At 43.7% G+C, this 27,077-nt stretch overlaps 1 protein-coding gene across 1 annotated transcript in view; it reads left to right on the forward strand.

Annotated features, from left to right (window-relative positions):
* The window catches only part of SYT16 (synaptotagmin 16), a 72,515-nt gene that overhangs the window by 153 nt on the left and 45,285 nt on the right, over positions 1-27,077 (forward strand). The window contains exon 2 of the mRNA XM_074821615.1: positions 19,081-19,260. Coding sequence (XP_074677716.1) covers positions 19,081-19,260 — 180 coding nt within the window. The remainder of the gene's footprint in view (positions 1-19,080; positions 19,261-27,077) is intronic.

Here is a 27,077-nt window from a genome sequence, read left to right on the forward strand (position 1 = left end):
TGGTGACAATTACAGTCTGAAAAGCAAATCCTGTGTTACCAACACTTGTTACTTTGGATTTGCATGCTTCTTTGGTTTTTTTGAAATACATGGTCTTGGAAATCGCAAGTAATGAAACAGGAGTTAGCCTTTTCTTCTGTTTTCTGCTTTGACATTGTGCTGTTTCCTGCTGTCATTTCAGATTTTACTGTAAAGCAGTAGTAAGACCATAATTCTGTATCCATAATGAGTAACATAAGTGCAGAGTATTTGCATTCCTGTTAAGCAGAGGGCACATCTGACCACTGTGCAAGGGGACCCATGGATACTTGCAGGTATTTGTGACTGAGGTGGGTTAAAAAAAAGACCTAAGTGTAGCATGATGGTTGTGGGAGAAAATAGCTGAAGAGATCCAAATAAAGTAGCAAGTAGACTCCATAGCTTGGTTTAGTGTGCCTGAAAACATCCAAGGAACATGTTGCACTTCGTTCTTGTGGTGCTTTATGTCAAGTGTTTTGCTGAATATGTGTGGGGATGTTTGCTCACGTGGGCTGGACTGGAGCTTAAGAACTGCAGAAGCCCTTGAAATACGTGGAATCTATTTTAGTCTGTCTCCCTTGCATCTGTTTTGGCTAACAGTCGCCTCTATCTGCCTCCCCCTTCTCACTCTTCTGGCTCTGAAGTGGCATGGCTCTGCATTTATCCCTGAGAACAGGCTGACGTCACAGCTCTTGCTTGAAAGAAACTGCAGGCGGATGCTTTGAAACTTGTTAACGCAAATGAATCCTCCAAGGCAGCATTGTGGTCGCTTTCATCTGGAGGGGGCCCTTCTCACAGGTTTTGTAGTGCTGGGATCCTGCCCTGCATGTTGCTTTTAAAAAGGAATTATGGAGGGTGTCTTGCATCATCAACATTTGTTTTCTCTGAGATCATTCCTGCTCCCCATTAGATCAGTGACAACTCTGCTTTTTATTTCCATGCTTTTGATTTACCATGCCCTGTAGAGACAGATATTTTGGGCATAAGTCCCAGGGTCCATCTTTGATTCAGTTTGGCTGAACTGAGATTAAACAAGGCTGAGAAGTGCCTGGAACAGAAAGAAGGCATGATATAGGAAAGAATAAGGTGGGAAAGCACACATAGGGTGCCAGCTGTTCTCCTGGCCATTAAAACCAGCTCTGGTTTCCTCTTACTTATGCCTGCAGGACTTCATTGCCTTTCCCTTATCACAGAGCCCTTGGTTAGCTGAGTGATGACTTCAGTTCATGCCCTTCTTCATGCAGCCCTAGTAATAGGTTAACTGGTTTGTTATACTAACGTGAATAGAGAAAAAATCACGGTGACATGGTAGAAGGTGGCAGTACCTGCTAAGCTCTTCACTTTATTAAATACATGCCTCTAGAAACCACTGATGTTTTTTTTCCCCGAGCATTTGTTTTAGTGGCTTTTGTTATTGTTAGAACATGTTTTCTCAGGGCGTAGGTCACTTGGTCGATACCAGAGGCCTAGAAATCTTCCACAATATGCTCTTTCTTTGAAACCACACCTTATGAGCAGCCGCCTTCTGCTTCAGGGCTCCCTTTTAAATACCAGCAATTCCTCCATCCTGTTCCTCAAGAGCTGGAGCTAGCTTGGTAGCTAGCCCAGGTCCCAGGGAGCTGTGTGCTGGAGCAGCATCTCCTGTGCAGATGTTCTCCATACCAGGACAAAAAACATCTAAGGGTCCCCTCCCCTAAATGTGGCAATAAATATGAGTTAATCTGACAGCAAACAGCATGTGTGGAATGAGTTCAGTGTAGGTCCTGTGGCTTTTAGGTGTGTTAGTGTCCTCTGAGATGCAGTAAAGAATGACCCAGGAGGGGAAGGAGAGTCTGAATGCCAGGGTTGACTCTGCTGTTCAAACGTCCGGATCCCCTTTGGCATTTGCATGGAAAGATCATAGTCAGGGCCATCTTAGGTGATCTAACGCTGGGGGTTGTTAGATGGTAATTGGTGACTTCTCCCAGACATGAATCTCATCACCATCAAACAGAATTTCTTGTCTCGGCAGCAGTGCAACTGTAGAAAATTCCTCTCCTGTTTACTGCTCATGCCTCTTTTTGTGTCTTGTTGGTTGTGCTAAATGCCAGACTGATTGTTTGTCTTTGTGGCTGGGCTTAAATGCAGGGTCCGGAAACCTTTAGTGGAGCTGTAGAAAGGTTGGTCTTGTTTCTACTTTAATTTAAAAAAAAAAATAATCAATTGCTGGTTGTGCTTTCAAGGCAAAATTAGCCACGAAAGCTGCCCTTTTAGCATTGACAATTAGAAGTTGTCCCTGGTCTAGCAAGGTTGAGAGATACATGATTGTCCCACTTTTACTTCTTGGTCAGCAGTTCGCCACTGCCACTGTTATCTGAATGTGTTTAATGGGAGCTCAAAAAGGGACAAAGTGGATTGAGAAGGCTCAAAACATGTAGCACCAGGCTTGTTGGGAGTGAATGTTACCAATATTGGAAAATGTATTTTTCTTTCAAAGGTCAGGGGTTGAGGCATGGACCCTGTGAGGGTCCTGCTGCCTGCAGGCAGCTCTCAGCAGGCAGCTGGTCTCCTGTCATCTCTGCAGCCTACTAGGCATGTGCTGAGGGCAGGCATGGAGCTGCTGTGCAGATAGAGACTATGTTGTGGCCTCTTGCTACCCCCCCCATCTCCTTCAGTAGCTGTCAGGAGATGTCCATGGCCTACAAGGAGCCAACAAATAATGGGTCAAGGAGGAGCCAGGGCTGTGTTCAGAGGGTGCCCTGCTTTCCACGGGCACATGGCCTGCTCTCCGCAGATGGGAAATCATCTAAGTATTAAGAGATTTGGTTTGATTAGCTGAAATCTCCTGTTGGCAGCACATTTCCAGTCCCTGGAGCAATGGAGATCAGACAGGTTGCCAAGGCAACACACAGCCTTCAGCAAGAGGTTTACTGCTGCATCGTCCTTGGTCAACTGATGGAGTAGCATTTATTTAGGTCTTTGAGAAAAAAGCTGCTGTCCAGCCTTTTGCTGTGGTGAGTCATTCTGCCTTGGGTCAGATTGGTGGAACTAAGAACAAGGTTTTGTGGATGAGAAAAGTAAGTACATGAGAGCATAAAGATCCCAATTAAATTCCTCTTTGAAGAGGTGAGAGCACTTCAGTTCTGAGTGGAGACAGCTTATTCTTTGTTATCCCCCTAAATAAGAGAGAAACAGCAACTGAGATCCTCTTTTCTCTTCTCTCTCCTCCCCTTTCTTCTCTCTCTCAAATGTAAAATACTTATTTTTGTTTGCTAGAGGACTGTGCTCACTGTTGAATTCTTGACCCATACCAGGGATCCTGCCAGTTTAGCCTTCTGTCACTGCTTTGCTTATTGCTCTCTGCTCCCTCCACTCTTGCAGAAGCCTTGATAAATTCAGCTTATATAAGTTTTCATTTCATTATATTATTCCTCCTTTTGTACCACCTGAAGATGAAAAGCTCATCATGTCACAACTGCGAACCTGTGAACTGTGGCAGTGGTGGTGTGCTGAAAGTCATTGTGTCTGTTGTTGTCTGTTCACTGATCTGGACTAAAAGTCAGGGAGTGTGTTGAGACACGAGCATCTCTCCCTGTGACTGTTCCCTGGTTTTACTGAGATAACAGGGTTGTGACAGCAGTGTGCAGAGATTTCTCTGAAATTTTGGAAGGGACCTGATGCAATGTTCTTATATGCATGGTCAAGGAGGGAAATGCCATTGTGCTGAGTGCAAGGCCTTGATTTGATAAGTTAGTAAAAGTTTCTTTAAAATAATTCTGGCAGTGATAAGAAAGATGTGCTACAAGGCTAGCAAGACCACACCTGGTGAGTTGAAGATGGTATATGGGAGACACCATCACAGTACTGTTTTTCATTTCTCTTACTGTTGAGATAAATGTGGGTTGTGCTCAGCAGTAGATACCTTGCTAGTTCAGGAAGAAATCATTGTACAAGCAAGAATTATGAATCAGTCACCACATGGTTTAACATGGGGAGCCAGGATGGCATTTTCTGAACATGCAGGTGCTCCTGTTCTCTTGTGAATGTGTACCTCAGCTGGTGTCATGTAGCATGGGGAGAAGAGAAGAAATTAAAAAATAAACCTAGATAATGCTTACTGAGAGACAAATTCTCTGTCATAAAACCAAGGCATGACCTTTGTAGACAGCAATTTTTATGTGAGAGGGAAAAGTGCCAAGTGCAAGGTCTTGCACATGGATTGAGGCAATACCGTGCACAAATACAGGCTGGGTGATCAGTGGATTGAGAGCAGCCCTGCAGAGATGCAGGCTGGGGGATATTAGTGGATGGAAAATGAACATTAACCAGCAATGTGTGCTCACAGCCCAGAAAGCCAACCATATCATGGACTGCATCAAGAGAAGTGTGGTCAGCAGGTTGAGGGAGGTGATTCTCCCCCTCTACTCCGTTCTCATGAGAGCCCACCTGCAGTGCTGTGTTCAGCTCTCGGGCCGCCAACATAAGAAGGACATGGACCTGCTTGAGCGGGTCCAGAGGAGGCCATGAAGATGGTCAGGGGGCTGGAGCACCTCCACTATGAGGACAGGCTGGGAGAGTTGGGGTTGTTCAACCTGGAGAAGAGAAGGGTCTGGGGAGACCTTACAGTGGCCTTCCAGTACTTAAAGGGGGCTACAGGAAAGATGGGGAGAGACTCTTTATCAGGGAATGTGGTGATAGGATGAGATAACGGTTTTAAACTGAGACATGGTAGATTTAGATTAGATGTAAGGAAACAGTTCTTTCATGTGAGGGTGGTGAGACATTGGCACAGGTTGCCCAGAGAAGCTGTGGCTGCCCCCTCCCTGGCAGTGTTCAAGGCCATGTTGGGGCTTTGAGCAACCTGGTCTAGTGGAAGGTGTCCCTGCCCATGGCAGGGGGATTGGGACAAGGTGATCTTTAAAGCCCCTTCCAACCCAAACCATTCTGTGATTCTATGAATTAAAAAGGGTGGAGGAGCCTTTAAAAGTCTACACTGGCATCCTTACTTATTTACCCTTTTTGAGAGGATGACAGTTGATAGATGTGTCACTGTGATGATGCACGGTTATCTTCTTCCCCTGTCTCAAAATACTGCATTAGTGATGCCATGGCAACAAAGAAGTTGTCTTTAAGGAAAAGGGAAGAAAAAAAAAAGCGTGACTTCAGTGTTCAAGAAAGGTGGCAGACTGACAGCCCTAGTCTTCCCTTTCTACCAGTAAGGCAGTGGTGGTGTCAGCTATGACAAAATGTATCCGATTATGAAATGTGTGTTGTACTGTGACTGAAAACAAGCCTGGGACACGATCAAAGACAAACCTACTACAGTAAGAGTGGGCTGAGAATCTTCTGAGAAAACACGGTCTTGTCGGACAGTTAAATTCTGTTTAAATTACACCTTTTTCTAAGAAATACATGATCTTGAAAAAACTTTCTGAGGCCCAAGTTGTGTCCTTACTCAGAGTAGAATTCCTCTCTGAGCAGAGCGTGATGATGGTGAGAGAAACCAGCTGTCCCTTGCCACTGCAGCAGGTTTTCTGGAGGTCAGACAGTCAAAGGACACATAGAAGGGGCAAGTTCAAGTCTCTGTCCTGCTTGATTCAGACTTGCATTTGAGTACAGGTCTCATCTCTAACACGAGAGCCCTAAACAACAGGAGGCTGTTTTTTAGGAACTAGTTTATTTCTCTCATTTGATATAATCCAGATTGTATATGCATTTATCACTGTAGCCTTCTTTTGCTTTCCTACATCTTAGGTGAAAGCCTTGACCATGAAGTTGGTCCCCTCACTGCTTTATGTGATGGCTGTTTTTACAAAGGAGAATAGTTCCAGCATGCAAAACTGAGAATTTGAGCATAGCTTATTCACATTAGGGTGAATATTGAGATAGAGAAGAAATGACAGAGCAAAGACTTGAGTGTAAGGGTTTCTCATAGATGGTAGAAAGTAATTTTCTGCCCAGTTCTAATTTTTCTTCACCAGTCTGGAGAAGGACTGAGACAAACAGTTGTGAAGGCTGCGGTTTTCACTTTGATTATTTCAGCTGTTGGCCCAACTCTGATAATGATCCTGGCAAGTACCTGTGGTGATACAGGAAGACCAAGGCCTGCATGGGTACCACAAGGTTCCTTGTGCTGTCCCTGTTAAACATCTTCAGTCCTGACATGGAGGGGAACAGCTTTCAGTTCGTGAATGGCAGTTCAAGTGATGTGCTGCTCAAATTCTCAGTCTCCATGGCCCTGTTAACTTCAATGAATTTTAAATATCATGCTGAATTGGAGCCTTTTCTAAGATTATTACTAAGATTGATAATTAGTCTCTGAATCACCCTCTAGAGGCCTAGATTATTACTTAAGTCACCTCTGTTAGACAGTGTGAATGCTCCTCTGTCCATTAGGACACGTCTGTTCCCTTGTTTCATCTGTATTTGTGGTATGTGTGCTTACAGACAGAGGAATGGGGTGAGAGCCAGGACTCTTCTGGATGCGGAACTTCAGGCATCATCATTTGCAAACACCGTGTACTTGCTGTTGACTTGAACTAGAGTTCCCCAGACATTTGAAACACATCCAGCAAAACTAATACTTCATCTTTTCTAATTGGAAAACAACTTTGGTTGAAGGCAGAATATTTCACAGAACTGTGTCTGCTTGGTTGCAAATGTCATCAGGAGCATTGCTTAAGGCCAGGGTGGGATTTCTGCTGCTGAGAAAACAGTGCTGCCACAGGGTCGTATATAGCGAAATACATAGCAGTCTTTGTAAGGGGGAAACTCTGCCCCCAGGGTAAGCCTTCTTGAACTTGGGCATCCTCATTGCTGGCTTACGGCTCTCACAGGTGAGCTGCTGGATGCTCTGAGGTTTTCCCTCCCAGTGTTTATGTCTTGGTCATTTATCTATAGCAGGTTCTCAGTGAGGTCCAGACTGCACCCTGAGATCTCAAGTCTGGGTCTTCCCTTTCAGAAAACAGGTTGAAAAAATCAGGTGTACCAGTGCTGGCCCTACTGCTGGCCCCAAAATGGGCTGCACAGTGAGCCAAGCTCAGCCTAAAGGGTAGAGGATGCCCTTCTGTAGTTGTGTACATGGGACATGATACTGGGAAAAGGAAAATGTGGGTTTAAGCGTGTAGTGCTAGGGCATGAATAATAGGCCCTGAAACAAAGTTGACCTCTAGATGAACCTCACAACCAAATGTTATCCATTATTAGTATCTGCTAATTAGTAAAATCTGTATTACCATTAGCATTTATTAATTAATATCTGATCATTAAAGATGTATGTGTGCTCACTAGTGAAGGGTATAGCTTAGACAAAATGTAATCAATAGTGAGGATGAAATGTCATGAGAATATATCCAGCTTTCCTTGTTTAGCGTTGTTCAAGGCTGAGAACCCAAGTGTTTGACCTTGTTAGAAAGGCCAGGACAGACTTTGGGTGGAATCCAACAGGAGGATGAAACCAGATGTTTCTACTCAAAGAAAAGTGCAGGTCATTCTGACTTGCTGATTTTTGGTACATAAGACTGGACCCTCTTGCCGCGACTTTGGATGCCTCACCTACGGATGGACGCATCGCGTAGGACTTCCCACTTGCAGGGAAAGGTTCTCCAAATCCTCGCTGCAACCGGGGCTCCCCAGCAACTGCAAATCTGGACGTTGGTAACGTATGCAAGTGGTGATGTATCTTTCTTAATCACTGTTCTCCCCATCATGTAGTAATGATTAGGTGCATTACCTTGCTTATTCTTATTTTCTGTAGGTAACTGTATGTAGTAATAATTAAGTGTACTATTTTTTATTGTTCTTATTGCTTATTTTCTGTATTACTTGGTTATATCCTTTAATTATTAACAGTAAATTAGGCCTACTCTTTTTACTCTGGTGTCTGAATTTGGCACCCTCAATCAGCAGAACATAAATTGGTGTCAGAAATGTGATCCGACAAAAATGCCATTATTTAAAATCAAAGCTAATGTGTCAATTCCACCTGACCTTCCAGGGTGGGAAGACCCTCCCTACAGCTCGCTGGAGTGGGCTAAGGTTGGAGGACCATGTGAGCAATGTGAGAGTCAGCTAAACGGAGCTGAACCATTGGATGTTTTAGATTGTATGACAAAAGTATCTGTTGAAAAAGGAAAAGAGACTACAAATTTAGGTAAACGAGGGTGGATCTTGTTAACTGCATATAAAAAACAACACCAGAGTAAAGAGAGGCTGTTGTTAGAATGCTCCCACATGGAGCGACAAATATGTGATTTGCAGAGTCAAATTGTAATGTTACAGTGCCAAAATAAGTTGCTTGCCCATAAGTTGGATACTTATCAGACTGTAGCCAAAAGAGCTGCAGTACGGGTTGTGCAGTATAAGAAAAGGAGACTATGAGTGAAGTGTAAGAAAGCGCATGCAGTGATTGCAGAAGCGTGTGTGCACCCAGAGAAATGGGATGGTGGTGTCTGTGATTCTGTGGATTCTGCTGCGGCTGGTCCCTCAGATGTATTCATAGATGTGTGAAACCTGTGTGGAGGTGAAAGAGAGTAGTAGATCCTAATAATGGGCAACCTGTGAGGAAGGATGTGATAGAGGATTGCACTCAGCATGAGGTAAACAACATAATTGACACATTTAAGCAGAGACCGGAGGAATCCCTGCTTTCTTGGATGGTGCGCTTGCATGGTCAGGGAGCTGCAGGGATAACCCTTGACACAGGAGATTCTAAAAGGTTTTTGATTTTAAGTTCAGATTCTTTTGTGCAAGATGCACTTTGGAATAATCATCAGGATACAAATTTATTGGCTTTGGCAGCTCAGGGATGTCATACTAAGTATCCTACAGAAAATGATTGTCCGGCATCTGAATGTCCGTGGTATACTTTGCAAGATTGTTTACAGTGACTGAAAGAGGAAGGGATGAAAGCAGTAGTTTTTATAGAAGATGCTGACACTATGATGTGGCATCCTTTGTCTATTACCATGAGAAACAAAATAATTAAGACTGCCCGACCGGCATATATAAATGTAATCATAACTCTTGATTAATGAGATGGGAAATCCCCTTTGTAATGTGATAGAAAAAATACAGCAGCTGGGTGACCTTGGAGAGTGGGACCCCCGAGGGAGTGCAGGGAATCAGGATACTCGAGATAGCCTTAAAAGCAGTGGAAACAGGATTTCTTGTAAGGAAATATTTACGGCTTTGTTAAAAGTTGGCATGTCTCGTGAAAAAAATGTTGGTATTCCAACTAACGAGCTGTGGCGAATATATAAACAAAGAGGGCTGAATAAACCTAGCAAGAGAGTGCAGAGTTCTAAAACTAAGGATCCAGGGACAACTCAGCCTATGGTGCCCCTTCTCAAACCTCAACGGGACCCTCCATCTCCTTGTAGAGGGCCCCCCATGAGTGGATCAATGGTTCCGGGGGTGAAAGAGGATTGGGCACTGTTTTTTGACTTGTACCCTTTGCAAGAGGCAAGTGAGGTGAATCAATATTACGATCGGCATGAATGAAGTGATGGCCAAGCCCCAGTGCAGTGGGTGCGGAAGGACCAACGGCCCCATGTGGAGCTTAAAATTTTTTGGAACAAAAGGTCCCCACAAACTGTAAATGCCCTAATTGACACTGGAGTGGAGGCCTCCTTGATATATGGGAATCCCAAGAAATTTAAAGGACAACCTGTAATTATTACAGGTTTGGGAGGAAAACAAATTGAAGCTTTACAAACACAAATAGAAATGAAAATAAGAAACCTCCCAAAATGATTGTATTCAGTCATGGTTGTCCCTGTCCCTGAATATATAATAGGACCTTCTAAAAGGACTAACTTTAAACCTTCCTGATGGTCAGTATCAATTTGGAGTTAAACCCTGTATTAGTGCCAGGCTGTTATGGTCAGTAGAGTAAAAATGCCTCCCATGCAGATTCCAGCTGCAACTAAGTTAGTCATGATGAAGCAATATAGAATTCTGGGAGGACATGAAGAGATATCACAGACAATTAAAGATTTATTAGATGTAGGGGTTTTAAAGCCAACCACCACAGCTTGGAACAATCCAATATGGCCTGTCAAGAAAAGTGACGGATCCTGGAGAATGATGGTGGATTTTAGAGAATTAAATAAACATACTCCACCACTCACAGCAGCCGTACCAGACACTGTTACCTTAATAGAAAAGGTTCAGAAGCACCCAGGAACTTGGTACGCTGCAATAGATTTGGTTAATGCATTTTTCACCATCCCGATTGCAGAAGAGCATTGGGACCAATTCGCTTTTACTTGGCAGGGGCGGCAGTATACTTTCACCCGATTACCACAAGGATGGTTGCATAGCCCCACCATCTGTCACAGAATTGTAGCTGAACATTTAGATGAAATACCACTGCCTTCTCATATGCAACTGAGTCACTATATAGATGATATTTTAATTCAAGAGAATGATGAGGAGAAAGTACAACAAATTCTTGAACTAATGGTAGATCAGATGAGACAGACAAGGGTCATAGATACTGGAACAGGAATTCAGATTCCCCCCAGATGATTTGGATTAATAACTGCTCGCTTGAGCCTAGCCCTGAAAGGTGTTCATGTCATGGGAGGAGTGATTGATGCAGACTATCAAGGTGAAATTAAGGTAATTTTGTTAAACAATGGTGAACAAGATTTGACTATTCAACCCCAAGACCAGGTAGCACAATTGTTGATACTACCGGTTCTGCAAGCAGGGGTAAAGAAAGGGGATTCACCCCCAGTCATAGAATCATGGAATCATTCAGGTTGGAAAAGACCCTTGGGATCATCGAGTCCAACCATCAGCCCTACTCTACAAAGTTCTCCCCTACACCATATCCCCCAACATCTCATCTAAATGACCCTTAAACACATCCAGGGATGGTGACTCCACCACCTCCCTGGGCAGTCTATTCCACTGTCTACCCACTCTTTCTGTGAAAAATTTTTTCCTTTCAGTCACCACAGTCTGTGGAGGTAAAGGGTTCGGATCAACAGGTATTAACAATGGAGCCAAAGTATGAGTTCAGAGGCCAAATTGTCCCGCTGAAACGGCTGAAATAATAGCCATGGGGAAAGATAACACCGTTTTGATCATGAGACCTGGACAAGAAAAATGGGAGTATGTCCCTGCAAAACAATGTTACTTGCAAGAGTAACTACATGGCATAGAATTTTGTCTTACAGGTACTGCACAATTGAATCTACCCGTTTACTGCAACGGCCCCTTCAGGAGAGGATATCATCTGCATCACCTGACCTGAGGAACTAGTTTGTGTGGAGAACAGAGAACATGCGGACAATAGTTGATATAACTGATTATATGTTATCATTTTAATCACATTGTGAATTGGGAAAATAGATTCTTATCCCTAGGAGAGGCAGTAGCAAACTCATTTAACCTCAGCAATTGTTGGGTTTGCAGGAGTCCAGACGGATTTGAAGATTGGCCTTGGATAGCCCAACCAGTATCACCCAAGTGGTGGATCAGTGACCAAAGCGGTGTAAATGAAGGAACCGCATTTTGGACTGAAGACAACAATCCTTGGCGACTGCGCTTCTCCAGGAAAGTCATTTACTGCCTTAATCAGACATGAAAACATGGAGTTCAAGTGGGAAAAAGTGTTTGTGAATGAATACAATTCATAACTATACTTGATGAAACATCATCAATTGATGAACAGAGATTGGTGTCTATACGCGTAACTTCCAGACCTGAATTATCCATAAAAACAGTTTATTAGCCATGGTTCGTCTTTAGGTCAAAGGACCAACTGTAGTGCTAGGGTGTGAATAATAGGCCCTGAAACAAAGTTGACCTCTAGATGAACCTCACAACCAAATGTTATCCATTATTAGTGTCTGCTAATTAGGAAAATCTGTATTACCATTAGCATTTATTAATTAATATCTGATCATTAAAGATGTATGTGTGCTCACTAGTGAAGGGTATAGCTTAGACAAAATGTAATCAATAGTGAGGATGAAATGTCATGAGAATATATCCAGCTTTCCTTGTTTAGCGTTGTTCAAGGCTGAGAACCCAAGTGTTTGACCTTGTTAGAAACTCCCTTGGTTCTCCTCCCCGAGCCCTGGCCAGGCTTTGGGTGGAACCCAACAGGAGGATGAAGCCAGATGTTTCTGCTCAAAGAAAAGTGCAAGTCATTCTGACTTGCTGATTTTTGGTACATAAGACTGGACCCTCTTGCCGCGACTTTGGATGCCTCACCTACGGATGGACGCATTGCGTAGGACTTCCCACTTGCAGGGAAAGGTTCTCCAAATCCTCGCTGCAACCGGGGCTCCCCAGCGACTGCAGATCTGGACGTTGGTAACGTATGCAAGTGGTGATGTATCTTTCTTAATCACTGTTCTCCCCATCATGTAGTAATGATTAGGTGCATTACCTTGCTTATTCTTACTTTCTGTAGGTAACTGTATGTAGTAATAATTAAGTGTACTATTTTTTATTGTTCTTATTGCTTATTTTCTGTATTACTTGGTTATATCCTTTAATTATTAACAGTAAAATAGGCCTACTCTTTCTACTCTGGTGTGTGAGTTTAATTGGCACCCTCGGTCAGCAGAACAAAGTGAGAATTTCTGTCAGGCCTTCCATTTCTTAGGTGAGTGCCTTTGCTTAGTGCTACCGCCTCCGTGTCCCCTGTAGTGCCCGTTGTGCCTTCCCTTGAAGTCAGTGTTGCCAGGAGGCGTCAGGCACCTCTACTGGATTGTGTCCTTAAGAAAAATCAGGCTTTGGGGGAAGAAATGCCAGTCCTGTGGCTTTCAGGTGACCCAAGGTGACAGAGGAGATGCCTGGAGACCCATGACTGTCGCTGTGGTGTCATCCCTAAAGAAGGTGCTGTAGATGTTTTATTTGTAAGCCTCAGCCTTGGGGTGAAAAGTGAGGTGTTTCTAGACACCGAAGTGCTTGTGTAGATGGATAGGACTTTTCTTGATCTTTTGGGTTGTGTCTGTGCTGTGGCTCCCCTTCTGTGGAGCCCCTGTGTTAGCGTTTCCCTGTTTCACAGAGTTGCTGGGGGGATAAATGCATTGAAACCTGCAAGGTGTTTGGGTACTGTGATTATGTGGATCATAGAGGAAACGGAGATGAAGTTGCTGTACTGTCTCTGAGACCTTTGAAATTGCATGTGTGTAACAATAGTAAGTCCAAACGGGTAATATACAGTAGTTGCTCACTGACTGGTGACCGGTACACAGCCCACCCCCAGCAGCAATCCTGACCGCACCAGAAATCCCGCAACTGACTGGGAAACCGAAACCAGAATGAGAGAGCAGCATCCCCTTGTATCCTGAGCATGATGTCACATGATATGGAATACTCCAATGACAGATCCAGGCCCAGCCCTCCAGCTGTGCTCCCTCTCAGCCCAAGGAAAATTAACTCTATTCTGGCCAAAACCAGGACAGCATGCCATAAGGGCAGCTTAAATCTTTAAAGGTGACCTGCAAATACATCAGCAGTAGCTAGGAATGGGCCCATTTTTCTACCCTTTGATCAGTCAAATTTTGCAGTCAAAGTTAATAGAAATATAGTCAGGTCTAAAGTGTCTTTCAGTCCTTCATATTCCTTATATAAAAGGACTTGGAGAACTTTCTCATTCTTGCTATCTGTAAATCAGCACATAAAAATAAAGTGTGTGAAACTGACCCTCAATGCAGGGCAAGTCCTCCTGCCTTGGGTGGGAATTTCACCCTTCTGCTACAGTGCTGAATGTGGTCTGATTGCGTTTCTGATAATGTATTTGTGGATCACCTTGAGAAGAGGAGGAGTTATACAACTGTTCCCTCACAGTGCTGTTGGAAGGGTCGGGCTTTGTCTCCTTTGAAACCGATATCAGGAGAGAGCTGCAATCCTGTGAAAACACACATTTATTTCTGAAGTGTTTGTGTATTGTGTGTGTGGTGCACATGAATAGAATTGCCACCTGTCCAAGGCTGATAACGATGATCTGGAGAGCAGTGGTCGTGCACTCCTTATTCTAGCAGTTTGCTGTATGAAGAATTGGTACCCACAGCTTCTCTTGTTCTGAATTTATGAAATGCTGCATGCAATGAGTTGCTTTACCCTTTGTGGCACTTTCTGAGCTTGCATAGATGTGGATTTGTTGGAGGTTTTGCCATAATGGAAACCATGTTAGCTGCGGCTCATGAAAACCCTTTACTTTTTTTCGGTCTTGCACTCTCAGAAAGATCCCATTAGTTATCCTGTTCCCTTAGGATTCCACATATGGCACTATTTTCCTTTATAACCTTGGCCTCAGCTTATGAGTGGGCAAAGTGACAAGATCCTGATAACCACGTGCTTTGGGCACTGAGTAGAGGAAGTGACTGAGAAACCTTCTTGATGTTTCCGTTGCACGCAGCAGGAGACTTGTCCTTACAGTGGAGCTGCTGTCATTGTTTCACCCCACATAACTTTCCCTCAGTAGTTGCTGAGCCTTGCTAGACATGAGGCTTGTTACAGATGGACTCCTGTGCTTTGCTGCGCTGTGACACTGCTGATAGGGATGAGGATATGTAGGTATGCAAGTAGGTGGAAACTTTCTAATACATCATAATAGTAATAATAATAATGTGCACTTCTACTGCCTTGCAGCTTTCGCTAGAACTTCTGCCCACGCATCAGCCTACTTGGTTCACAATGCAGTGTGCATGCTAGACAATTAGTGGTTGATAATGAAAAATGTCATGGGAACCAGCAGGAAAATCATAGCTTACTCCAAATATATAATGAAATGTAATTAGCACAGACAGTAAAACAGACAATTTATGGTTTTTTTCGTAATTAAAAAGTACCAGTAAACATTCCTTTTGCAGGAAGCTTGGTATCAAATGGAATTAAAGAGCTATTGTCTGGAATAGGATTTTATGCAAAATTTAACCCTTGCAAAGCCTAATGGATTAAGGTTTTGTTAATTGCAGACTCTCCAAGGAAATCTATTGTGGCACTTCTTCCATTCATTCTCCTGGTCCTGGTCTGTCTGGAGGGGCCAAGTCTGCTAGCAGAAACCTGCTACAAGCCAAATACCCAGCTGGATTCAATGCATGTAGCAGTGTGGCCAATACTTCCCTCCTGTTCTTCCAGACAGACTGTCCCCTGAAGTCATCTTGTAGTGTGGAGGTAGGTTTGAGAGAGAGGTTGGAGCAGGAACAGCATTGTAATGTCTTGTGCTCCCTGTGTCCTTGGTCAGATGTCTTCTGTTGATCTCACTTCCATCTCTGATTTCTTTCCCAGCTTGGGGCCCTTCACACTGCACCTCTTTTTTGTTCTTAAGCAGTGTAGCCAAAGGAGTGTGTTCAGTTATTTATGCACGCCCTCAACTTGCCGGGAGTGCAAACACCATTTCTTGGCTTGTGCTCTCACCTGGGGCAACAGAATGTGTGGACCCACTGTAGCATTGCACAAAGGCGTCTGTGGCATTAATTACTCAGCTTAAAAATGGGTGAGTTCTGGCTGGATGTCCCAAAGCACATGGTGGCCAGCTCCTTCCCCAGATGTGGGTGCCCAGGGTTTGAACCAACCATTGAATGCCTCACTACATCTCTTCTTCTTGCCCTCAGGTACAGTCTGTTATCTATTGATGTAAGGCTGGATGCTTTACGTGTGTGAGAAACTCTGACACACTTCAGCAATGCTGTAACACAAGTGACGTGTGTGCATTTCTGCTGCTCTTCCTCCTTTACACCCTTCCAGGCCCAGACATCCCACTACAGTCCAGAACAGAGCTCTACTCCAAATCAGTTTTACAATAATTTCCCAGGCATAGTCTTAGCCTAGAATTTCAAGTCTGCAGAGAGAAAGCCCTTCAGCTGAGGGTTGAGAGGAGAGCTGGGCCACGTGGTCAGGACCCTATGCAGGTGCAGCATGTTTTCTGGTTGATGATGGAGAAGCAGAGCACCAGCATGCCTGCCATTGCAGAGGGATATGAGCTTCCAGCTGGAGCCAGGTGCACAGACTGTAACGTTTCTACCCACGTATGTGAGACAGTGCTCAGGTGCAAAATCACAGCCCTAGTATCTGGCACAGATAACATGGAGGAAAGAAGAAGAAGCTTCTGCTTAAAGCCGTGGGACAGGATGCACAAGCTCCTTTGCCTTGTGATGCAGACGTCCCAGCCACCTCCTCACAGTTGGGCAGACCCTCCCAAAAGGAGAGGGACTCTGTGGTTTGCTGTGGGAGCCATATGTGTAGGAGGTGTCAGTTTGTGCCAGAGCTGTGGTGGCCCTTCTGGGCACCTTTCCTCTTTGACTGGTGTCTACAGTGAAGGGTGGGGTGGTGCAGGGATATCAGCCCTGGTTGGTAGCAGGCTGATAGTCTTTGCTGTTCAGGATGTATAGGGAGGGGTCTGTGCAGTCCCTTCTTACCTGTGCTCCCAAAACCTCTGCCTCTGTGTGGACACAGCTGTTAGTGTTCAGCTTGGAAAGCATCCTCCTAGTTGGGCTTTTGTGAGCTCTGACAGGAGGTGCCTTTTACATCTCTGTCCCAAGGAGTAGGAGAAGCCTGAAGGATTGTCCCAAGTCCTATGCCACAGCACTACTACTTTCTTGTTTCTCTGTAGCTGACCAGGAAACAAGAATAGATGGGCAATAATGGTGTTGTGCCAGTCTGAGATCCTTTAGAGCAAATGGAGAGCAGCTGATAATTTGTCTCCAAACTTTTTTTCAGGATGCCTTGTCTAGTCAAGGGTCTGCTTCTTCTTTGGAATTTTGCAAGGTACCATGCAGGTTTGTTGGAGAAAGGGGCCTTTTGAGGGTTTCTGCAGCTGGAGGTCATGTAGCATATTGGACCATGTGTTGGACAATTTATGTTTAAAAATATTGGTGGCTTGCTTGTGTCCTATCTGAGGAGGGGAAACCCTGGCATCTCCTTGGGTGCAGAGCTGAGATTTTATAAAAGGGCTTGATAAATAGTAACAGTGGTGTCCTTGTCAACCCTCTACATCACACTCTCTGCAATGAAATCACTCACATAGAGCCTTCAAAGCATGATTGTCAGTTTGCTACATACCTGCTCTAACTTCACACACACACACCCACACACGCATGCATGTGAGCTTGTGCACATGCATACACACACACACACTTGTGTGCTGAGATGTGGTAAGCATAATCTGTCTTCCTGCCTATGCTATGCTCAAGAAAAGGAGGGGTCGGTCATGGGACCCAGCAAGGCCATCATGTGTATTCTGGGGTTATGGCTACTTTGATTTATACTCTGGTCCTTTGATTTATACTTGACTCCAGCAGCCACTTAATGGTGACTTCAGCAGCTGAAAATAGTCAGAGTAGATGTATCACTCAGCCGCTCTCATGTCCCCAGCCCTGTTCCCTGGGTTGAGGTGTGAGGGGAAGATAGGGCTGGTATGCTCCTGCCAAATTATCCGGGGAAGCTATGGCACCAAATTTCAGTGCTGGCAGGGAGACCCACTGTCTTCATGACCCTGCTTAGTGCTGGTGTGGCACAAGGGGGACACAGAAGTAATCACCAGAGAAGTGACTGCCCATGCAGAAGATAGTAATGGAAATGTAGTCTTGATCTTATTGTCATTTAAGATGCTCTAATTCAGTGCATATTTCTGTTCCTTCCTTAGGCCAGAGTGAGCAAGGTCAGAGCCACCTCTGGAGTTTGTGTGACCCATATTCCTCTGGGTTCAGTCCCAAACACTTGCCTGTTTTTCATGTGGGCTGCTACTGTGCATTGGTGATTTTTGTTTCTAATTGAGGCACATTGACTTGTATTAATTCATTTATTTTTTTAATCCTCTAGATCATAGTCCTACTGTGCACTATCAAGGCTGTAACTGGAGACAGTGTAGCTCTTCTAGCCTATGTCTTTCGCTGAGTCAAGTCTTGTAAACTCCCAGTGGGATGTTTCACAGGCAGGGCTGGCTCTGTTTACATCCTTTCCTCTAGCTCATCTCGTCTGTGAGCTGCAGCTTTGCAATCACAGGCATCCCTGGTGGGCCACTGAAGCTGCTGCTGTTTCATTTTTATGGGGTCTTTGACTTGAATTGAACAACTGAACTTCACCCCTTCCTGGTGAAGTAATTACCAGAATAACAAGCCAATTTTTTTTTTTCAGATGACACTTACAGTTTTTGACATTGCCCTTGCCATCTGCGTCAGATGATGTATATAGTGTTTGTCCCTTGTTTTGGCATTTTAATATGTGTGAGAGAGGTGAAATGGCTTTAAAAGCTTTTTGCTGGCGCCTGCGGTTTGTTGCAGACCCAGTGATACAGGCAGAACATGATAAATTGAAATAAGACTGTTCCTCTACAGTCTGACATAGGGATGTTGATGTATAGGACTAGGTTGTCAGCTGGTGCAAAACCACTGTGCTCGTTACTCGTGGCCAAACCTGACACCAAGGGAGCTAAACTGAATTACCTGAGCTGGAGGCTGGTCTTCTGCAGCAAGAATGGTAATTTTGTAGTATAGTAATATGCTTCTTACTTAAGGGTAAAGTAACAGTTGAATGAGGATCATAGGCCATACATTAACCTGGTTCTTAGTAAATATAATGAAGATAGTGAGTACCATTGTGGTGTAATCTGGTGGTTTTAGAGAAAATGCACAAGTTACAATGGAGGTGTTAGGGCCTTTTGTTCCCTGAGCTAATCTTCCCCACAGCCTTTCCTGAGAATTTACTGTAAGCTGTGCAGAAATGATTTATGACCAATTGCCCTTTCGTGACGGGATCCTTGTTGCAGTATAGATTGAGAGCATCTCTCTTGAAGCTGGTGGAATTCTGCATTGATACAAAAGTTTATTAAAATCAGTTAGAGTTTTTTCTGTGTTGGAGTTCATCATGTGACCTTAATTGGAACCAAGTTTGGTGTGTAATGTATCCTGTTGTCGATGTCCGCAGTAGACTGGCCCAATGCGAATGTTGTATCCATTTAATGCAAGTCCAAGTTCTGCTGAATTTAATTGCTATTTCTTCTGGGGAGAGGATGGGGAAGCAGAGCCATGGATACAGATGTGGTTAAACCACATCTTTCTCTGGGCAGTTTTTCCCACTTGTGCTCATGTTTTCTTTCTGATTTTCTGTTCCTAGTTACTTCTGAGGCCACTGGGTTTTTGTCTGTGTTTGGAGTCTTCATTATCTTCCCTGCAGTCCTCTTCCACTTCATCAACAAGAAGCTCTGCTTTGAAAAGAGAGGTGGGCTCCCATGTCTGGAACAACAAGGGAGAAGAAAGCACTACAAAGAAAAGTCCAGAGTTCATGAGGGCCTTGGTAAGTGTCACAGTATTATACTGCCTTTGATGTACAGAATCTTCTTGAGGCTTTGATTGCTGGGAGGACAGAGAAAGACCCATTTGCTGTGTCTCGGGTTATTTCTGTGGAAAACAGCAGGGTTTTGGATAGACTACAGTAACCTCCAAAACTTGATCAAATGGATATGCAATTGCTACCATGCTCCTATTATCTTTGTTGTCTGAAGTAATCTCTTGAAAAATGGAGGGCAGCACTGAGGAGAAAGCACACTCCCCACTCTCTGTCTGTTGTGGGAGTGTTTTGTTAATCCAGTGAAGAGCAAAATGTGAGCAATTCTGAGTAACGACACTGCCTTTCTGCTCACGAAGGATATGCCTGTCCTGGTTTTCTTGTAGTAGCTATTACACGCTCTTTCATGTGTTTGTTCTTGTCTGGAAACATTATGTCTTGGGTAAACCCACGAGTCCTGCAGTCAAAATAACTGGGAGTTTTACTGTTAGACAAAAATAACATTTTAATGTTTCTCTGCTATCAAAAATGCATCCGTTCTGGTAATGGTGGTAACTGAGAATTTGGTAATGTCATCATACGTTTGTTTGTAAATGTGCGTAAGTGTATAATCATTGAAATAATCAGCCAAGAGGCCTCAGAAGCCTCCCAATTAAAAAGTCTGCTTCTTGGTGGTTCAGTCTTAAAGCTAATTGAGAAGGGCACAATCGCAAAGCAAGGAGCCCCTGCAGGTGGTTTTTTTTGTCATACATTTTGCCTTGTACACTGAGCTCAGCATGGCTGTTGCAAAGGGCGTGATCTGGTCATACTTTAAGAGTTCAGGATTTATGGACAGGTGAAGGCCTGGATGTCACATGTGATAGGAAGTCAGTGGGACTGACTGCTTCTTGCTAAATGCATTAGTGAGCCAGGGACAGGCACCAAAATGTTAAAAGTTCAAAAGGTACTTGAAATTATTTCTGCACCCTACCCTGCCATTGAAAGTCCTAACTTTAATGTTTCTAAATAAAGACCATGGTGTTTTTTTAATAAGTTTCCTTCATCGATATTATTTTTAAGTCTTTATTCCCTTCTCTTCACCTCCCATCAAGTGGTGTAAAAATGTGGCTTTTATTTCGGTTTTTAAGATGACACATTTCCCAGGAGTGTGTGGGCGTTGACATTCTATGGAGCTGTCACAGGCTATCATGTAAACATGTATTTGCAATGCTTTTAAAAATGTGAATTATTAATAAACAGGGTGGCTTGCTTTTTTTGTGTTTTGGTCCTTCGAAATTTTGAAGGACAAAAAATTACTTCCCAGCTGACACACTCAATGGCAATTTTCATTTCAGACTAAATCTTATGTGTCTGAGTAATAAACCTTTGAAAACATGGGTTTATAATGGAAACACTAATTTAACTTTAACTACAGCTGTGCCGTACAAGCAAAATACCACACACATTAATGAGGTGCTAAATCTGATACGGCAGAGGAATGTGTTGTAATCATTAATTACAATGGAAGCTTAAAGTTGGAGCCTGCTTTTTCCGTTCAAACAAAATCAGCTTGGTGAGTTGGAGCTAAGAGCTATTTAAAAATATCATCTCTATATTTAGTTTAAATTTCACCGTAGCGTTTTGCTACTTGTAGGGCCAATATGGAATATGCGTGTAGGAAATGCTAATGCTTTTAAAGGACAGCAGCGTGAGAGAATAGATTAAACCCTGGGCTAACATAGCGTGTCATATGGCGAATGTAGAAACCTGGAGCCTGAGCTTGGGCTGGGAAGCCAGGAAAGGCTGTTTCTAGCATAGCAGTTGCCTGGTGAGGGAGCTCTCCCAAGAGGAGTGTTGACAAGCAAGAGTTTGTTTCAAATTCAGAATCTGACTTTGCTGGGTAGAAAGGAGCAGGATGGGAGTGTTTGTAACGTGTAACTTATTGGTTAGCATTCACTTTTCCTCTTCTCAACTTCTTATGGTAAGCTGTGTTTGTTACAAGACGATTCTGATTCTCAAGACTCTGCTGTCCTTTGACATGTAACTCACTAATGACAGTTCCTTCTGGTTCTAAGCTCTCAAATTGGGGAAATTGTTTTGCTTCTCCACATCTGTAATTGAGAGTGGTTAGAACATATCTGTCTGCTATGACTATCAGCTTTATAATTGTCTAAATAAGAGAGAAGGTATTTTATATTTTGATCCCTCTGGCATGACTGTAACATCTGTAATAGGATAAATACCAATTTGCAACAACGTAGGTAAATAAAGGCTGTAGCCTGAGAAAGTTGTGTATAGGTTCAGAGCATGAGATCTTTCTCTTGTCCTTGGATCTAGTTGAGTTTTGAGTTATCTACTGATAAAAAAGAGAGTTGATATAGAAACATAAGCAAATCTGTCTACTTTATGCTTTGCAGGTGCACAGGCTGACATTCAGAAAATGTACTGTAAAGTGTCAAAGTTGTTGTTTTTGCTTTTCTGTATAGAGGCTGACCTCAGAATGAGGCAAGTGACAGAATGAAATAAGTGTTTCCATCGTCATGGCTCTAGGATACATCTGGCTGGTTTGTTCCTAATTTAATTTTAATTGCACAGTTTGTGTCCTTATGAAAGGAACAAGATAAGGGAAAGATCTTTGTGAAAATGAAGAATTAATTGAAAAATCTTTCAGGAGACTCTAGGACAAAGCCTCTTAATTACTGGGACACAATGGATAACGTTTTTGATACTTGAGGCTTTTGTGGATCCTGTTCTTGACTGCTTCATTGACCTTAGCGATGAGCCCATCTCTTGAGCAAGGATGTGCTGCCCTAATTGCCTCTCTCTCAGCTGCAGGAGTCCATTCACTGCGGGGGCTGGAGCTCATCTGGACACAGCCAGCCTGTATTTAGGATGGACTTGGCAGTGCAAGGGAAATCTCAGAGAAGGCTGAAAAGCTTGATAGAAAGACTGGTAAACATAACTGATGGGAGGGTAGCACAGAGGTAGCGTCACGTGTATCAAGCTTGCTGGGCTATGCCCAGGCACGTGCAGAAGGAAGTGGTGGCAGCATGAAGCAGTTACTGAGCTGGCTGGAGTGACGTAGAGCCTTGGTGTAGGTCATGTGCAGAATTCCTCAGTGAGAGAAAGATTAAATGCCATGTGTTTGGCCTTAATGGAGTCAGCTGGGGTGGTTCCTCACAGCATTGGTGATCTTTCAGGTGGTGGGTGAGTGTGTGTGGGGGTGAAATTTCCCCTTGGAGCATCCTCCCATGCAAGGACGGGGAGGACCTTCCCTCAGACAGAGGCCTGACAGATGTCGGTGGGGTCTCATGTAAGACCTTTGATGCGGTGATGGTTTGGTGTCCCTTTCTGTAGTGTGAATTTCAGGACCAAGAGGCACTGATGGTGTTCTTACATCCAGTGTTTATAGTGCTGCTGAGCCCTTTGCTTCAAAAGTTCGTGGGTGAAATGAACTTCACAGAAACATGTGACAGTGCTGGGCCAACCCTTGTGTAAAGAGCTGTATCGAACCTTGTGCTTCAGTGCTGTGACTCAAGAAAAGAAAAGGGGCCTCTTTGTTCTCTACTGTAATCTTTTTATAATGATGTGAGCTGAGACCAGGAAAGAAATTGTAGTTTCCTGAGAGCTTGATACAAAAATATTCCAGTTGTGCCTTGCCTTGAACACTTGTCGTGATGTTAAGCCTGTACTCCTGACATGTGAAATCAGCTTAAACATCATGAGGTTTGAAGAAACATTTCTTTCCATTTTTCCCTTCTATCTTATCAGCCTCGAGAATGCTTTCAGTTCATGTTCTCAAGCTGTTCTGCACAGCCACTGCTCTAGCCTCTGGGGCTAACAGCACACTTAAAATAAATAAACGGAGATGCAGTTCTTACATAAACCACTCATCTCCTGTAGCCGAGTCTTTAAGGAGAGCATCAACACCTCTAACATTTGACAAAGGCAGGAATGTTAGCAGCACTGCCCTGATGTCGACCTTGCTTTGTCAGTGCAGCCCTGGGCCCAGCCAGGCACTGAGGACTGATCATGTGCAGCGCGTGGGACTGTCATATGCTAGCAGAGGCTTAGCTTCATGTTTAGAAACAAGTAATGTGGGGGAGCGTGACAGTACCAGCCTGGCATGCACAGTAGACTGGCTTCCTCCAACAACGCAGTAAGTTGTGGGAAGCCCAGGAATGTCCTTCTCCAAAGAAATACAATTGTAGTTGGCGTTTGTAACCCTGATGCTAAGTACCCACTAGCTCCGTTGTCCTTGGCAGGATGGAGATTGAAAATGAGTCCAAGGTTATTCATGTCACCTAGTTGAGGTACGTAGCTCAGCCAGGGTGTTAGGTTCCTTGACAGCCAGAGGCAGGAGGGAGAGGAGCTCTTGAATGGGAAGTTTCTCAGTGCCCAAATGAAGCTGTTCTTCTAAACTGCTTTTTCTCTCAATTGCTTCTAGAGGCTTCTAGAGGCTCGTAGGAAGAGTGGTTGGACATGGGACAGCATGACTGTTGTCACTGGTGCCTGCCCTAGACATTAGAGAGCCTGGTTTGTAACAAGGCTGAATTAAATGAAAGATAAGAGTAGCTGAGGGAGCAGTTCTGAAGGACAACTGCCTGCTCAGATCTATGTCTCTGAGTTCTTCTAAATCATTTGAAACTAGGTCTGGTTTTCCTGGTGACCCCTCAGCCTCCCAGCATGTCCAGCTGGAGTGGTGGTTGACTTAGCAGAAGTGAAGGGAGATGGGAGCTATGGACTTAGCTGTGTGTGCACACAGAGATGGATAACCAGGAATGGATAATCATCCACTGCATTTGCCACTCAGGGCTGTGGTTCCCCAAAAGCACTGCCTGCAGTGCTTGATGGTGGTCCAGAGTAATTTCCATAGGCTCGGTACCAATGGAGTGTGTGTGGGGGAAGAAGGAGTAACAGTAACTGGGTGACTCCTCAAAATGTTTCTAAAATATCTTCATTGTGTTAAACAGCTAGACATGCTTCCCACTGCTAATTTCCATGCAAGTAATTGCTCTGATTGACCCTGGTTTGTTCAGTTGCTGCAGACTGGGTAGCATGATTGCAGGCAGGGTGGAGACTCGGTCTATTTGGTCTGCTCTATGCAACAGCTTGACAGCACAGGTGGGTGGGTTTGAGTGGTGGTGTAAATTGGTGTTTCTCCAGCCTTTTGAACTTGTGATTTCCTTTTGGCTCTTCTGTCTTCATGCAAGCCGACAAATGACAGCAGCTCAATTACAGAATGTGCTGTAATTTCTGACTGCAGGTTTCTTCTTTCATTCCCCTAATCCAGTAATTACAGATGTTTCTCACTCCTTTACCTTGAAAGAGCACAGTTGCCACTACTAACACCACCTTTCTAATACTCTATTGATCTGTAAGTTTCTTTTTGCCGTTTTTGTAACCCTCAGTTTGAGAAGTATAAATAAAGTTATTAATTGTTGCCTTTTGTACTACCACTTGGCACAGAACTGTTAGGTTTTTGTGCCTATGGGGACATGTGGCTCCTTAAATGCAAAGGACCTTCTTTTGATTTGGAGAATGTCAGTGGCTTCAGTGGAGTGACTCTGGACTTAACACCAGTACTGAGGCAGAATCTGGCTCGCTGGTGTATCCAGGACAAATATTATGGTCATGGAAGTTGTTTCCATTTTCTCCCTCCTGAAAATTCCCTCAAGTTTTGTATTAATATTTTGTTTGCAATAGTATCTATCTGTGCAGTCACAGAGTCCCTGTTTTGTGAGACCACTGGACTTACATGAACACACTTCTGAGTTCAGGAGGTCTAACAAAGGCGTGAAGTGATCAGCACAGGAAATTGCTATCAGCTTTTCAACCTTGTTGCTGGTGGAGCTTCTGAGCATATTATTTGGATGCTGGTCTTCCAGGGGCATTTTTTTGCCTGAATTTATCACCATACACTCTATATGGTGGAGAGACCTGGGTTTTTTGAAAAAGGCTCCACAGTTTTGAATGATTAATGTCACATTTGCATATTTCCTTTTTTCTTCTATCCCTTTCCTCTTCTCCCTATCCCACTGAAACTGTGAGGATCAATAATTGTTGCCATTATTTTTGACAAGAGGAGAGCATGCAACAAAGGAATGGGAAGAAGAGAGGAGACACCATGGGGCTAAATATCCTGATCAAAACCACTTCTGTCATTTGGGTATCAATTTTTACAACTAATTTGGCACAGCATCACTAGTAGCGAGCTGCCTGCAAAGACATGAGATGATTTGGGAGTGAGGAATAAGTCTGCAGGCTTCCTCTGCGTAGGCTAAACCCTGTGCAGCAGGGTGCATTGCTGTCTGTCTGATCTCATCTTTGTTTTCACTTCGCCCTTTTGGAGCTTGCAGGACCAATGTGTTGCAGCAGTGGGTTTATTGCCTTGTTGATTTGTAATCCATGAACGTTTCCAATGAGATATGTGTAATTTATTGGCATAAACCATTAGATCTTCCTTGAATGCCCTGGAGTTTCTGAATCACCATCTGAAAACTATTGTTACAGAGCACGCAATCACTTGGAAAATGCCTCTGTCTTCTTTTCTTTTCTATTTTCTTTTCTTTTTTTTTTTTTTTTTTGCATTAAATTCAGCTACATAAATAGTATTTTTATAGCATGTAGGCCTGAAAGGTACCAAGATGTTCTGTATTTCTGTTTTGTTTCACCTTAGGGAAACTTGGTCAGCATGATGCTCACAGTTGATGTGAACCTTGGGCACTGTCTGTGAACTTCCCTCATAATGCTTCTGCAAGAGGCTCCAATCAACTGAGCAGCTTCAAGTGCACAGGGTGGTTTTGGCACTGTGACAATTTTAACTGGAAATACAGTTTCATCGTATCAATGTTTGGTTATCCTTCACTGTGAGAATGGAAGAGCTTTGCTAGCATCTTGTTAAACATGATTCTGGCAACTACAGGAGGAGTGAAGAGTCCAGATTGTTCCCAGAACTAGGATAGAGGATTTCTTGGCCCAGTCCTGCTGCTGCCTGCCTTCAGTGGAGCACATTTCTAATCTTCCCTCTGCTATTTTATATGAGTGGTAATTGGGCTCCAGTCTAAAAGGAGGATCAGGCTCATTATAGTTTTCAGTAGCTTAAAAAGAGTTACTGAATCATCTTACCCCTCCAAGCCTTCCTTACTTCCTCCTTTCATGAACAGCAAAATGGCCTTGCCTTTTGCACAAACCCTTGATGTTCTGGGCATCAGCTTAGATTCACACCCTGGTTTAGGTCTTTCCTCCTAAGCTTGGAGCATGGTTTCATGATGGGTCTGTAACACTGCTTTTCCTAGGTGTCCACACCAATAAAGTTCCTGTCCATGGATATGATCTGTGGCATGCCAGGTGGGCATGAGGGACTGATGCTCTCTGTATCAGATCAGGAAATAAAGGTAAATCATTAGCAATGTTTTAATTAAAATTTATCAGAAGTGGGGAAGCCAGGAATTGTTTCTTTGGATACTTGCAGCATGGCTGTCTAAACTGGTGACCCAGCACAATGTTCAGAATTTCGGTTATGGACAGATGGATTCAGCAACTTGTCCAAACTCCTAAGAAAGCTTCTTGGTACAATTTTCTTGGCAGTGGCAAAAGAAGTGCATTTTTTTAAAACAGTGATGTGACAAAGATGTCTTCTGATCTTTCCAAGCTGGGAGCTGATTTCCTCTTCTTGTGTCTTTATATGGGACAGTACATTCCCAGGCAGAGAGGTGAGGCTGCGGATTTCTTCCTCATCTAGTGTTTTGGAAATAAGTACTCACTTGAAAATTGTTCAGTTGTTATATGCTGGGACCCTGTGGTCTAAAGCCTCACTACAAGGGAGGAGTTTGGTAGAAAGCTTT

This window comes from Strix aluco, chromosome 4 (assembly GCF_031877795.1).
Source record: "Strix aluco isolate bStrAlu1 chromosome 4, bStrAlu1.hap1, whole genome shotgun sequence".
In the NCBI taxonomy this organism is placed as follows: domain Eukaryota; kingdom Metazoa; phylum Chordata; class Aves; order Strigiformes; family Strigidae; genus Strix; species Strix aluco.